General features: G+C 36.0%; 1 protein-coding gene across 1 annotated transcript in view; it reads right to left on the bottom strand.

Moving 5' to 3' along the window:
* Nucleotides 1-2314: 2314 nt before the first annotated feature.
* LOC106676871 (uncharacterized) overlaps nt 2315-16095 on the bottom strand; it is a 123452-nt gene continuing 109671 nt past the window's right edge. Inside the window, exons 17-28 of the mRNA XM_076880270.1 lie at nt 15882-15950; nt 15454-15555; nt 12553-12618; nt 12207-12263; nt 11592-11666; nt 10758-10850; nt 9598-9690; nt 7128-7202; nt 6703-6792; nt 5287-5385; nt 2705-2755; nt 2315-2549 (exon numbers count right to left, since the gene is read on the bottom strand). Coding sequence (XP_076736385.1) covers nt 2352-2549; nt 2705-2755; nt 5287-5385; nt 6703-6792; nt 7128-7202; nt 9598-9690; nt 10758-10850; nt 11592-11666; nt 12207-12263; nt 12553-12618; nt 15454-15555; nt 15882-15950 — 1068 coding nt within the window. The 3' untranslated portion in view covers nt 2315-2351. The remainder of the gene's footprint in view (nt 2550-2704; nt 2756-5286; nt 5386-6702; nt 6793-7127; nt 7203-9597; nt 9691-10757; nt 10851-11591; nt 11667-12206; nt 12264-12552; nt 12619-15453; nt 15556-15881; nt 15951-16095) is intronic.

Genomic DNA, 16095 nt, shown 5'->3' with positions numbered 1-16095 from the left:
AATTTTTATTGATCAGTTGGTTTACTAACTTAAAACAAGTTTAAAATCTTTCAAAAAACAAAATTAAGTTAATAAATCAGCAGTGCATTTTCAGCATATTTTTAGTTGATAAGGTTTATTAGTTTTTCTGTACAACTGAACAAGGACTGAAAAACTTTAGTATTTGGGAATTTTAGATGGATGATAAGAGCTTTTGCTTACTTCACTTAAAGTGTTACAAGTTGAACAACTGATTATTTAAACATGAATCAGTGACATAACAAACAACAAGTTTCTCCATGATGAAGCTCTTTGACTTTTTGACTCCTCAGTTACATGTTGAGCAACTTCTGGATTAGTTTTGATTGGATCATCTCCGAAAGCCAAAGTTAAATAGGTTGCTGCGGGAAACCTGTTGGCAGAGATCAGTTAGTGTTCTTCTTTTGTGTAAATACAATTCATCACATCTGTAAAAACTACAGTCAGTAAACGTGGAAGACAGATTTAAAGTGTTTGTCCCAACACCCTCAGCTGCCCTGTAATATTAGTTTTGTTTCTATAGAGCAAAGTAAAAAGTTCAGTGACTATGAGAGTAAAGTTTTATTTTAGGACTTCTGCTCAGAAGTTTATTCTGACAAAAAAAAAAGAACCAAGTCTGTGTGAACCTCGAGGCACTTTTTAAAACAGAAAATTGATAAATGAGGAAGTAACAACAGTTTAAACTCTTGTCTGTTTATAATTTCTGTTTTATTACAGCAGAGTTGATGGTTTAGTTTCTCACGATTGTTTTCATGCATGCTTCGAGTTGTAATTTCAGTATCAGTATCTGTACCATATAAAAAGAGATGATGGGGAAACATCACAGTAACTTGTTATGTTGGAAACCTTTTGGTTGAGTTTGGAAAAAGATATTTAACCCAGAGAGTAACTGGGGGTTATATTACACCTGAATATAGCATAAATAGTGCTGCTTACAGCTTGTGAACATCTGCTCTGCCACCTCCTAGCAGATCTCAGTCTGTACACCTGACCCCACGAAGAAAAATGAAACAGGTGACAGTGTCAAACTTTAGCTGTTAGTCAGGTGAGGCACCTTTGCACCTGACTAACAAGTGCTCTGCAAACCTTAAAGCTAACAGGTGGATTTTCCTGTTTTATAATTGAAGAACCACTGACTGCTTCAGAGATGGACAGCGAAAGTGGACAGTAGATCCTTGTTTTTCTAAACATAAATCTCATTGCTGCAGCTATGGGCAGTACAAAAGTGCCGTCTTAGTTTGATTAGTAGTTAGGTTTTTTCACTAGTTAGCTAACACAAACTAATGTCTATTAGCACCAACCAACCAAACAAACTGGTAATATTGTACTCGTACAAGATGGATCTACACATGGTCTAACAAACTATAAGTGAGAACACCTATTTCTTAACTCCAGCATCACAAACAGAGTTAAATCTGCTTAGACACTGTCTGCAGTTTTTGAGAGGATGGCTCCAAAGTTTAATATTTCATGTCTACATTAAAGTCAGAGTTTTCTGTGTCACCGAAGTTTCTCTCTTTTTACCTGGTTAATCACTATGGTAACCTGTGCTGATCCCATAAACAGGTTATGATCTGAGATTTGGTTTAAAATCAGCTGAAAACCTCTGATTGTTTAATTTACAGTATCTTGTAAGTTTCCTTACAATCTCTTCTTGCCAAATACATTTTAAATGTGTGAGCTGTTAAACCGTACCTTACTAAAACTACTGAATGATCAGTGTGCATCCATTAATTGTGTGATGCAAAAAAACATAAATACTGCTGAGTCTCTTTTACACTGCAGCTATTAGAAGTCACACAGCAAGAATATCTGTTCAGTCAAATTAAATTCACTTTGATGTGTGAGCAACTTTATCAGACTGTGGGGCCTTTATTGTTTACATCGATCCAGTTTAAAGATTCATAAACCTAATGTGCAGTCGTCACCTTAGACAAGAACACTGAGAGTGCGCTCAGAGATAAAATAATGAACTGGAATTAAAATGTTTATTTTCTGTGTGCTAAATATCCAAGTTAATGACTTTCAGCATTTGTCTTTTTTTGAAACATTTTTGCATTTTTTATGTTTAGAAGAAAATTCAGCAGGATTATAACAGAGAGATAAAATCCCTGATTTCTGGACTTTATTTTTTTCTCCTGCTAGAGCTGATTGTTTAAGTCTGAATACTTTTTCTCCAACAGCAGGTGAGAGGACACATGACTGGAGACGTGCTCTTTTATAAGAGATGATATAACAATACAATCACAAACTTCACTAAAGAAAAAAAATCTGTTTAAAATAAATTAAAACGTGTTATGTAAATATAAAGTGTTTGATGATGTTTTTAAGTTTCAAGTTTGAAAACAGTGAGAACAAACTTGAGCTTCACTAACAGTTATTTGGTGTCTGAGGTTTGTTCTCATGTGTGATTGTAACCTGAACACGTAGAAAACAGAGATAATAGCAGGTGATTGATTTGGGTGACAAAGATTTACCTCATTGAGATTTTTCTCAGTTTTCTTCTTCTCGTGCTGGAGCTGCTTTACCAACTAAAGAGAGATGAAGAAAAAGATCACAGCTATGAACTGAAATATGTTTTTGTGCTGGAAAATTAATGTTTGTGAAGAAATTCCAAATTTGGATTGTATACAAAGAGATAAAAGAGAGACGACAGCAGCGAACTGCTTTGGGTAAAAAGATTTACCTCTTTGAGTTTTCTGTCACTTTCATCATTCCTCTTCTCAGCCTGGAGCATCTTTTCCAAATAGCAGAGAGAAATGAAAACATCAGTATATTTTTAATGGAAATATTCTTCTAATTACTTTTGCAATATCCTAATTTATTTAGATTAGTTTATCTCTTAATGTAGTAAAACAGCTGTCATTCTTATGTAGATCACCAGTCAAAGGTTTTAGAACACATCTTATTTTTAAGTGTTTAACTGGTCCCTCAAATCCTACATTTTCCTCTCAGCATCTCGTCTTCTCTTTCTCCTGATGAAGCTGATGCTAATTATAGAATCATTTTTCTCCGACTGCACATTAAAAGACATGGAAAAAAGTCTCAAGCGTTGACATTTTGTGAGTGCTTTCTGTCATTTTTCAGGCCTGCTTATAGAAAAATATGACTAAAACAACTCGTGTATTTGAATTTCAATAAATGTTATTTAATTAAAAACTTCCCATCTATCAATTTCCTTACACTAATCCAATTTACATAAATCAATTCATCAATCAATAACTAAAAGTATTGGGGCTAACACTACCGTGTTATGGGGTATTTTTGAACTTGTGTTTCTTGTTTCTCAATAAAAAGTCAAAAATTAGCAGCTTGGTCACATCAAACAAATCATATCAGCATCATAATTTCATAAAGTCCATGTTTATCTGTCTTCTGAGCAACACTTTCATATTGAGTCTTCACTATTGGGGTTGGCACAACTCAGCTCTGTGTACTTTAAGTTCAGTTTATGAACTTGAACCACAACAAATAATGGTCCCATTTACTTTGACATCTGATAGCAAATTTCTTATTACTGTCAACATTTATAGAATAATTATGAATTTCAATATAACCACAACTTTTATAAGGATACTGTTTAAATGAAATGAACATCTGCAATAGTCTTACTCTTGTGTTTATCTTTTCACACACAGTTAATCCAATCAAACGTAACAATAAAATAATAAAAATAAACTTCCTCTTGAGTCTACTCGTTTCTGTCAACCTATGACAGCAGCACCATCACACAAAGCAAAGAAATCATGCATGTAAAGTGAAACAACAGTGCTTTTTGTCTGAATGAAAAGCTGGAACAGAGCTGAACCTCTACATCAGACATCAGGCAGAACGTGGACCAGATCTGGACCCAGTGTTGAGATTTCTCTGTAAAGTCGAGACTGTTTAGTCGGGATTTAAACCGAAAAGGGACAATTCAAGCGTTTTATCTCTTTAATGAATTATTCTGAAGTTAAGCACTTAATCTAAATGTGGGCAGTTTTCATATTTATATGGTGAGAATTTCAGCAGGCACACATACATATCTGTTCAGTTTTATGTTGTGTCACCAAAGCTGTTTTTGAATTATATGTTAAAAGGTTTTGAAATGCACAATCATATGAAAATATCTGGGAACCTCTCTCCCTGCATAAATATTCACTCTTCATTCAACAAAAAGATAACAGTGGCATGCATTTCATTTCCTCCTCATTTCCTACATCTGAGTACTGAAGTGTTTCACAAACATCTATTTTTAGTGAAGCAGTATTTAGACGTACAGAATGGAGTTAGTTGTAAAAGCTGGCTGTGCAACAATTTGGGTATCGTTGTAATTTTACTGACTGAATACTGATTACTTGCAACACTTGCAAACTGTATTTAAGGTGGAAACTTTCAAGTTGTGCTTCTCTTTGACACTGAACACTGACAGAACTGGATTCTCAAAGTAATTCTCAAAAGATCTGAAAACAAAGATTGTCAGTACTGTGGTTCAGGGGAAGGCTGCAAAAACATCTCTCAGAGGTTTGAACTCAGTTTCAACTGTAAGGACAGTAATCAGGAAATAGAAGAGCACAGGCACAGCTGTGGTTGAACTCAGGTCAGGCCAAGAAAATTACAGGAGCTGCACATGCAGCGGACTGTCAGAATGAATCACCTCCAAAACCCTGCAGAGCATCTTGGTGTTGTATTTGTACATATGTATGGGAGGGTAATGAAAAGAAGGCCTTTCTGCACTCACACCACAAACAGAACTGCTGGTTGTATAAAAGCTCATTTAGATGAGACAGATTGAAACTGTGCTGTGGAAGAATAACACCACATTCCCCTGACTTGGATGTCATTGAAAATTTGTGGGATAATTTGAAGCAGGCTGTTGATGCTTTTTTGCTTTTTTGTATGGAAGAAGGATCAAACATGGCTTCATCTAAGATCCAGACACTCATCAAAGACTATCTGAGGTGTCTTGAAGTATATTTGCAAATGAAGCTCAATTAAGTGTTGATGTGCTTAAGTGTTAACAAAAATAATGAGACATTATGATCATCTGGATCTTCGCATCAAGAAGTTTTCTCTAACTGGACTCTCTACATTTCAGTTTAATAACAATATTAATAATAAATCAGTGTGTGGAGGGGTAATGTTTATTTATATTGTACAGTTTGATGTAAATACTGACAATAACTGTATATGTTCTGAATGACAATAATATGGCTGTTCTGTTCTATTCTGCATTACCAAAGAGAGTCGAGTCAGCAAATTCTCATTGAGTATAAAGGAAACACAAACCTCCCAATTTTGGGACTCCATCTGCGTCTTCAGATTCTCTGCTGTGTCTTTCACCTCCTGGAGCTGATCGATGATTTTACTATCTGTCTCAGCCTGGAGCTGAAATGTTACATGAGGAAAGAGCAGGCGGAAGAAATGTTCACCTTTAAGACACAATATTAATAACACAATAGGATTTAAATAAAGCTAGAAATAAAATCTGTATTATGTAAATATAAGCTGGATAATATAAATTAATATTTGTAAATAACACTAAGGAAATATCTTTTGTTCAATTTAGTTTCTAAAACTAAAACCAGCTTTTACTTTTTCCTTACTAATAATATGCACAAAGGTGAAACATATTTTGCTTTATGCTTGCTTAGCAACTATTGATGCAGAAGGTGTTAAAGATAAGCATGCCATGAATAAGTCGACAGGAAACATCTGGAGGGTGAGACAGCCATATAGGGTAAAATGTTGTTGAACACGGAAACGTGTTTAACTGTCATTAATTATAACTTATATTCTTTATTGACGCGAAAAGGGGCGTGAACCCTGACATAATAAAACTATTTTAAAAGTTTGCTTTGAGCGGAGATCTGTGTTGACAATGTAGTGCTGCGTATCTTCCCACACGTGTGTTTAATAAATTGAATAAATGCTTAAATAAAAAGGATATCGAAGAATAAACATGATATAAAAATTATATAATTCCCACAACACATCAGTTCTGCTGATTTTTTTAATTGATTATATAAATCTACTGTTCATAAGGTCGGGGAAACCTGCAGTCAGCTGAAGCTGACGAAGAAGTTACTTGGATGAGTGACAAACGTTTCTCCCACTGAAAACGTTACGTCCAGATGAACAGAATCAACCTTTTGGGAATATGAATGCACACTGTTTTTTCTTACATGTATCAATCAGTCAATCTTTATTTATAAAGCACTTTTCATACAAAGTGCTTTACATGGTTAAAGGCAGCCCACCCCACCTCGCCCTCCAACTCACTCCCCACACTCTCATTAACATAAACGATCATGGATACATACATCTTTTATAAAAAGATAAAATAATTAAGAATGGGATACAATATAAATATAAGAAGAGTAAGAAGATAAAAAATGAATAAGAATAAAATCAATAAATATTAGTAAAACCTAAATTAATAATATAAATAGAATAACAGGATAAATAAGCATAAAATAAATAAACGTTAAGTAAAAGCTAAATTAAAAAGCTTAATTTTTAATTTTTAAGCTAAATTAATTATATCTGGGATTTTTTAAAATAATTTAGATGCTAAGATTTTGATTTATTGATTCATTTATAATGTACAGTCTGATGGTGAGTAAATATTGATGTGCGCAATTATTCTATTCATACAGAGAGTTGGCTCAGTAAATTCAAAATGTTTATAATGGAAACACAAACCTGCTGATTTTTTTTCTCCAGCTGCTTCAGTTTCTCTGCTGTTTCTTTCACCTCCTGGAGCTGATTGATGATTTTAGTATTCTCCTTCCACTGCAGGAGAAATGTTACATGAAGAAAGAGCAGAAGGAAGAAATGTTCATGTTTAAGACACAATCATGATAACACAACCAGAGTCACATTAAAGCTGTATGATGTAAATATAAGAGAGCTGATGTAGCATGATGTTAACAACATTAAGTGTTGTGGGATGATGTCAACAATCTTGCAGTGGTAAGATTTCAAAGTTGTGTTTGGTTAATGATACAGAAGCTGCTGCTGGACAAAACTGCAGGAATATAAGTGCACAGGTCTGTGATCATTGGGAGGATGACAGCATCACATGTGTCCATGTTTACCTCTGTGTGCTGAGAGATGCTTTCACTGACCTTTGAGTCCAGTGCAGGAAATATTGCCATCAGCTTCTGAATGAATTCATCCTTCTCCCTCTCAGATTTGATCATCTGTCACAAAAAAAGACAGACAGATGTTGATGTTTCTGCAGCATTTTGTTTATAAAAGTAACAAAATTATTGAAGCTTCACACTGTGAGTAACATGTTTCCAACTGTACTCAGTCTGATTGGTGGTTTTCTATTTTTTTAATGATACACACTGTATAGAATAAAATTTCTCTACTTTGTCTAAGAGAAACCAAGATTGCGTCAGTGTGTACAGCCTCTGCCGGAGGTTTCTTCCTGTTAAAAGGGAGTTTTTCCTTCCCACTGTCGCCAAAGTGCTTGCTCATAGGGATCATATGATTGTTGGGTTTTTCTCTGTATCTACTGTACAATATAAAGCGCCTTGAGACGACTTTTGTTGTGATTTGGCGCTATATAAATAAAATTGAATTGAATTGAAGGATAAGTCTTGTTAGTGCTCGATCGCTAACAAATAAAACTTTCATTCTTAAGGACTTCTTCACTAATCAGGAACTGCATCTAATCTTTGTGACCGAAGCCTGGCAGGTGAGTCCATCTGTTTTATGGAACCTTTACCTTCAGACTGAATATCTTAATTTTAATGTCTTTTCTTTTTTTCTTTTTTTTAAGGATTTTTAACAGTTGTTGTGCCAGCCTGTTTTAAACATGCTGTTGTACAGCCTGTATTTAAAAAACCTAATCTCGAGTCCTCGTTTCTCCCAAATTTCAGGCCTATTTCAAAGCTTCCTTTTCTATCAAAAATTTTGGGAAAGATTGTATTTGTTCAGCTGCAATCTTTTGTAAATGGACACTATGTTCTTGAGAGGTTTCAGTCTGGTTTAAATCCTCTTCACAGCACTGAAACTACAATTTTAAAAGTTCTTATTAATGATCTTTTATTAGCTACTGACTCAGGAGACTCAGCTCTGTTTTTGCTTTTGGATCTGACCGCTGCCTTTGATACTGTTGACCACAGCATCTCCATCTCATGATTGGAGCATTGCAGCATCAAGGTCATTCCATCAGAGTGGTTCAGGTCTTACCTGTCTGACAGGACTTTCTCTGTGAGCTTTGGAGATTTTATCTCTTCCTCAGCTCCCCTTACTTGTGGTGGCCAATTTTATTATCTATTTTTATGCTGCTTCCAGGTCTAATTTTTTGGAAAATATAACATGTTTCCATTCATATGCCAATGATACTCAGATCTGTCTTCAACTGAACAGAAACTGTTCTGCCCTACCTGAACCCTTACTTCAGTGTCTTGGTGAAGTTAAAGCCTGGATGTCTTCTAACTTTAATAGAAACAAAACCAAAGTGATAACTTTTGGACCAAGTTGCAATCCCAGCACCTCTCTTGTTAACCTGCACAGTATTGAACCTTTTATAAAATTGCATGCCAAAAATGTGGGGGTTATAATTGACAGAAAGTTTGCATTTGAAAAAACAGATTAGCCCAGCGGTCTTTTTCCAACCTTATATCTATCTCTGAAAATTTTTTTATCTTTTACAAACTTTGAACAGGCGATCCATGCTTTTATTACATCCCAGCTGGACTATTGTAACTCCTTATATGTTGGAGTTGACCAGAGCTGCCTTGTAAGACTGCAGTTGGTCCAAAATGCCGCAGCTCATCTTCTGACACGAACTACACATTTCCTCGGTGCTTGCCTCTCTTCACTGGCACACTGTTCACTTCAGAATTCATTTGAACATTTTATTGTTAACTTACAACGTTAACTTACAGCGGCCTTTTTTTAAACTGAGGTGAAATCATTTTTCTCTTTTAAAAACTTTGAAAGGATGATCCATGCTTTTATTACATCCTAGCTGGAGACCAGCTGCAGTTGGTCCAGATGCTGCAGCTCGTCTTCTAACACGAACTAAACGACTTCCCATATTTCCCCGGTGCTTGCCTTCACTTCAGAATTCATTTTAAAATTTTATTGTTAACTTACAAAGCCCTGAAGGGACAGGCTCCCAGGTATTTGTCTGACCACCTTCTAGGTCTCTTAGAGTAAATGATCTTTTGCATTTAACCATACAAAGGTCAAAGCTGGTTCACAGAGGTGATTGAGCGTTTGGGGTCGTAGCTCCTAAACTGTGGAATAATCGACGCCTACACATCAGACAGACTCCTACTGTCAATCTTTTAAATCTTATCGTAAAATACATTTGTATTCACTGGCATCTAAAAATCCCTGAATAGGGAGGAAGGTGACTGTTTATTTACTGAGATCAACAGCAGCATGTGTAGCTTCTAAATTCGTATTTAAAATATATTTTACACCTTTAAATTTAGTTGTATTTATTTATTCATTTACTTATTTATCTAAATAGTCTGTTAGTGTGTAAATACTGATTTGGACTATTATTTTATTCATAATAATTCATCAGAGCTGAGTCTGCAATTTCAGAATATTTATGATGAAAAGACAAACCTGCTGATTTTTGGACTCCAGCTGAATCTTCAGGATCTTTGCTGCTTGTTCCAACTGCTGGAGCTGATGGATGGTTTCAGTTTTCTCCTCCGACTGCAGGTGAAATGTTACATGAAGAAAGAGCAGAAGGAAGAAATGCTCTCTACTGAAACCAACAGGAGACTTTTCAGATTGAAATCTAAACTGGAAAACTGAAACTTGTTGCTTCTAACATGTGAATGACAAACGGATCAGGAACGATCCTTTTACACAGCAGTGAGTCTGCTCCTCTCCATCAGCCTACGGCAGCAGCACCATCACACAAAGCCAACAAATCATGTATGTAAAGTGAAGCAGCAGCTTTAGTTTAATGAGAAGCTGAAACACAGCTGATCCTCTGCATGATCACAAACACCAGAAGTGAAGTTTCTGCTTTGACTGTCATGGTCCTGAGTCAGTGACACAGTGGTTCCAGGTCTCTGGACTTTATAATGTTTGAATATTCTATGTTGGTTTCATTTATATTATGCTTTAAGTGTGTTTAGGTTAGAATAAGCCTTCCCTCTGTGTTCCCCGTCCTCTTGTGTCTAGTTCTGTTTGTTATTTGTGTCTCAGTCTTGTCTCCATGCTTATTTGCCTTTCTGGTCCCCAGTCATGTCTCTCTGTCTCATTTGCACTCAGTGTGTCTCAGTGTGTGTTTCTCATGTTTCCCATTTTATTTCAGTCTCCTGTCCTGTGTGCATCATGTCCAGCTGTGTTCCCCGAGTGTCTCCTCTCTGCCCTGATGTCCTCTTGTGTATATGATGTATGTGTCTCATCTATTTGGTGTTGTGAGCTCTGTCTAGCTGTGTGTCTTGTCTGTTTAGAAAGTTTCTGTAGTAATATTTCAAAGAGTTAGTTCCCAGTTCATGTTCACGTCACTGTTTTCTGGGAATTTAGCAATAAAACAATTTCCAGCACAGTTTTGCCTGAGAGTCCACAACTCTGCCTCCCACAGAAAATTTACCATGACATTGACTGAGGTTTGGTTGTAGACTGCCTCAAGATCATGTATGGATGATATATTTAGACCCTTAGATTTAGATTTGTTTGTTTTTCGTTTATACTGTAAAGTCTGCTGGTGAGTAAGTACTGATGTGCACTTTTATTCTATTCAGTTATAGAGAAATGGAAAGACAAACCTCATGAGTTTGGAGCTGCAGCTGCTTCTTCAGGTCTTCTGCTTTTTGTTTCACCTGCACGAGCTGTTCGATGATATCAGTGTTCTTCTTCCACTGCAGGTGAAATGTAGCATGATGTTAACAACATTTTTTTTTTTAATTTATTTATTACTTATATATAAGGAACCCCATTAGCTTCCACAACAGAGATTGCTGGTCTTCGTGCACAATGCATAAAAATCAAAAACCCTCTTACAATATTTACAATAATCAAAAACTGTGTAAATAGATTTTTATTTTTTTTAAATTAGGAATAGTAGCTAGTTCTCTAAGGCAGTTATAAGGCAGTTTATTCCTCTTAAAATATGCTCTCAATATAACGATTTTTTTAAAAATTGCTTTTGGATCAAGGAATTTCTAAATTGCAGTTTGTTACACACCGTGTAGCATGATTGTGTATTTCATACGATACTGCAGCTGAGCAGAGAAAACATGTGTTGTGTTTAACAGTGTTGCTTTCTTTATAAATAAAAAGAAGCCAAAGTGTAATTTAGTTTGTACTGGAAGCTAAAAACGTTTATTATCTATTCGATCGTGCATTAATTACATCTTATTTAGACGGAGCATTTCCTAACCACAGCTATGGCCTGTCTCATTTTCTTAATGACAGTCTCTATGCTGAGACCATGAGGTGGAGATTTATAGTAACACCAAGTAGTTTAATCTGGGTGATCCAGCTATGAAGAGAATCAGTTGTGGACTGTTGACTAAACTCTACTTCCAGTTAACATAGATTTAGGTTTAGATGAACTAGAATCGTGTTATTTTTACTTACTGAGCGATGCTTCCACTGACCTTTGTTTCCAGTGTAGGAAATGTTTTCATCAGCTTCTGAATGATTTCATCCTTCTCCCTCTCAGATTTGATCATCTGTCAGAAAGAAAGACAGATGTTGATGTTTCTGCAATGCTTAGTTTATAAAAGTGACAAAATTATTGAACCTTCACACTGTGAGCAACATGTTTTGTGGTGATCTGTATGAAACAAAACCTACACACAATATTCGAAGCACATAGTGCACACTGTGGGAATTTACGACTGTGTGTAAGGCTCTGATATCTATTCTGTATGACTTAAAGCAGTTATGACATGGTCTGATTTTCTCCCCCAATAAAGGAATATTTAATATATCAGTCTACTCTTCATTCTATCAGAAACAGTTTTCTGGTTGTAAACTGTCTCAACACGTTTAAACTCAAAGATCCAAAGATTCTGTGATAATATGCATATCATAGAATCTTTGTCATATGCTAATAATAACTCACTAATAATATGCAGAGAGACTTTTTAATGTTCTTAAATAAATATAGCCTAGAATTTTTTTCTACACATATTGTAGAAAAATACTGGTGTGCACTTTGATTCTACAAATTCAGTCAACAAATTCATAATGTTTATGGAAACACAAACCTCACGACTTCTGAACTCCAGCTCAGCCTTCAGCAGCTCTGCTGCTTGTTTCACATCCTGGAGTTTTTTTTACACAATAATGAAACACAAACAGTCACATTAAAGCTGCATGATGTAAATATAAGGGAGCTGATGTAGCATGATGTTAACAACATTAGGTGTTGTGGGATGATGTCAACAATCTTGCAGTGGTAGGATTTCAAAGTTGTGTTTGGTTAATGATACAGAAGCTGCTGCTGGACAAAACTGCAGGAATATAAGTGCACAGGTCTGTGATCATTGGGAGGATGACAGCATCACATGTGTCCATGTTTACCTCTGTGTGCTGAGAGATGCTTTCACTGACCTTTGAGTCCAGTGTCTGCAGCATCTTCTGAATGATTCCATCCTTCTCCATCTCAGATTTGAACATCTGTCAGAAATAAAGAAAAACAGATGTTGTTTCTGCAGCACTTTGTTGATAAAAGTGACAAAATTATTGAAGCTTCACACTGTGAGCAACATGTTTTAACTATTGTGTCCTCTTACTCAATCCGATTGGTGCAGTTATTTTAATGATTAATTTAATTACGGTCACAAACTCACTAAACTAAAGTCAATTTATTTCATCAGCACTTTATTTAAATACAACAAATGAGTGTTGGTGCTACTCTGCTCCAGGTTATGACCTTGACAATAAATTGTAGACTCTGATGCCTGAAAAAAACCTTTATTATTTCTGTCAATGTGAATTTTATAGAATAATTAAGGATTTAAACAGAACCACAGCTTTTACAAGGATACTTTAGTACACAGGTGAAACCAGATATTTACAAACACTTCATAAAAAAACTTTTTTCTTTACCGTCAAACTTTTTTGTTTTGTTTTAGATCAATAAATGTTAACATATTTTTGTATTTGTGTAATGTCAGTATAAAGACAAAGAACATGTTTTTTCATTACTTTCATGCACTAAGTTTATTGTGTCTTTATCTAACAAGACTTCAGGAAAACAACTGTGGACTTCCACATGTGCGGCTCATCTATTGGTGCAATTTCCAGATAACTGAAGGTCCCACGTTCATCAGTTCAGACAATAATACACAAGTATAAAAACATGGGAACGTACAACTGTCATACTGCTCGTGTAGGAGACAGATTCTGAGTCCAAAAGAGGAATTTTTTTGTGTGAAATGTGCAAAACAAACCCAGGACATCAGGGAAAGACCTTGTGAAGATGCTGACTGACACTAGAAAAACAGCGTCACTGAGTGAGTCCTGTACCACGAGCTGAAAGGTCACTCTTGGAGGAAAAAGCCATATTTGAAAACCATCATAAAAAAGTCAGACTACAGTTTGCAACATGGGGACAAAAATCTTAATCTTTGGGGACATGTCCTGAGGTCTGACCAAACAAAAACTGAACTGTAATGATAAACTTTATATTTGAGGAAAAAGGAGGAAGCTTTGAAGCCTCAGAACATCATCCCAACTGTGAAGTGTGGGGGCGACAGCATCATGTTGTGGAGCTGTTTTGCTGCAGAAGGGACTGATGCACTTCACAAAACAGATGGAACGTAAACAGTACACGCTTAGGCAACATCTGAAGACATCAGCCACAACGTTGAACCTTGGATGTAAACTGGTCTTCCGAATGGACAATGACCCCAAACATACCTCCAAATTAGTTACAAAGTGTTTTAAAGACAACAAAGTCAGGGTGTAGGAGTGGCCATCACAAAGCCCTGATCTCAGTCCCACAGAGAATTTGTGGACAGCACTGAAAAGGTGAGTGACAGCAAGAAGGCCTACAAACCCGACCCAGTTACACCAGTTCTGTCTCTCAGTGAGCCCAGATTCAAGAAAACTGTTGAGAAAGTTTGTGGAAGGAAATCTGAAACGTTTGGCTGAAGTGAAACAGTTTGACAGTAATTCTACTAAATACTAAGAAGTGCATGTATGCTTCTGACTCTGATGAAAGTAATAAAAAACCCACAACAAATATCTTTCTCTATTCGGACATTTCACAAATACAAAAAATATGTTAACAAAAAATGTTACTCTGATTTGATGTTTGACAGTAAAGAAAAATGTTTTTTTTCTGAAGTGTCTGTAAATATCTGGTTCCAGCTGCATCTTTAATATAATGAACATGTGCAGGATTCTCACTCCTGTCTTTGTCTCTTCACACAGTTAATCACATCAAACGTAACAATAAACAGAAACTTTAAATCTCACTTCGACTTAATGCTATTTGATCAGGTGTGTGATAAGGTCAATATTTAATAAGCAATAAGTTCAAATTTCAACAGCACAAAATGCCCTCAGTTTAAAAAATAAATAAAAAAAATCAAACTTTCTACTTTACTGTGAAGCAGGTTTTACAGTGTTTCATCTTCTTTTACCCTCATTGTGCTTTTTGTATGTGGCTAAAGTTTGTTAAACAAAGAATGAGTGAAGGTTCTACATCCTGCTTCCTACAACTGAACAGATAAAGACTGTATCCACACGATGGCCATAAAGGAGCAACATGTTCTTATCCCAAAGCGTAACATATCGACACTGTGACAAATCGTCGGTATGTTGTGCTTTCGCCCACCCAATATGTCTGTGTGTTACACGTTTGGAAACATGAGAACCGTGTGGAATGAATCTACACATGTACATTTATTTTACTTTCTCATCGCTTTGAAAAACACTGTCTGACACGATTAAGGCTGTGGTTCGAGTTAGGCCTGGAATAAACAGCTGGATCGTGTCTTACCACCAGGAGCGTATCATAGGGACACTGAAGGTTTGTTGTAGAACCTTTTGCCTCAGGACGTGACAAAACATTGGCATGTTACACGTTGGGAAAGAGAGCGGTCTCAAAGGAGATGTTATTATTTTGCTTCTTTGTCACTGCTTGTAAGAACCTTGTTCATGCTGTATTGATCCCTTTGCAAAGGTTTTAACTTTCTTTTAAAAAATCTCAGAAAATCACTTTGATTTATTTTTTCCACAACATACAAAAAATCTCTGTGCAGAGAAATTTCTGCTGTGACTGATGCTTGGCTGTAGACTGCCTCAACATGCAGATCTTAAACTGAGTGGGGAGGGTTAGGACAATGAGACCCTGAGATCCAGCACATATTCTTACTTGGATACATCCTGGATTCTTTTTTATATTTCAGACCTTCAGATTTGGTGAGTAAATATTGATGTGCATTATATTCATGAAGAGAGTTGAGTCAGCACATTTTGAATGTTTACAACTGAAAGACAAACCTCGTGAGAATTCTTCTCCAACTGATTCTTCAGTTTCTCTACTCTGCCTTTCACCTGCTGGAGCTGCTGTTTGATGATTCCAGTAATCTTCTCTGACTGCAGCTGAAATGTTACATGAAGAAAGAGCAGAAGGAAAAAATGTTTATGTTTAAGACACAATAATGAAACACAAACAGTCACATTAAAGCTGTATGATGTAAATATAAGGGAGCTGATGTAGCATGATGTTAACAACATTAAGTGTTGTGGGATAATGTCAACAATCTTGCAGTGGTAGGATTTCAAAGTTGTGTTTGGTTAATGATACAGAAGCTGCTGCTGGACAAAACTGCAGGAATATAAGTGCACAGGTCTGTGATCATTGGGAGGATGACAGCATCACATGTGTCCATGTTTACCTCTGTGTGCTGAGAGATGCTTTCACTGACCTTTGAGTCCAGTGTAGGAAATGTTTCCATCAGCTTCTGAATGATTTCCTCCTTCTCAGAGTTGATCATCTGTCAGAAAGAAAGACACAGATGTTGTTTCTGCAGCACTTTGTTGATAAAAGTGACAAAATTAATGAGGTTTCACACTGTGAGCAACATGTTTATGTATAGAAATACTTTAACAGACAACAAATAAACAAAATAATTGTCCTTC

This window comes from Maylandia zebra, linkage group LG3 (genome assembly GCF_041146795.1).
Source record: "Maylandia zebra isolate NMK-2024a linkage group LG3, Mzebra_GT3a, whole genome shotgun sequence".
Taxonomy (NCBI): Eukaryota; Metazoa; Chordata; class Actinopteri; order Cichliformes; family Cichlidae; genus Maylandia; species Maylandia zebra.
Note: the sequence above shows the minus strand (reverse complement) of the source record. Positions and strands in the feature narration are given on the sequence as shown.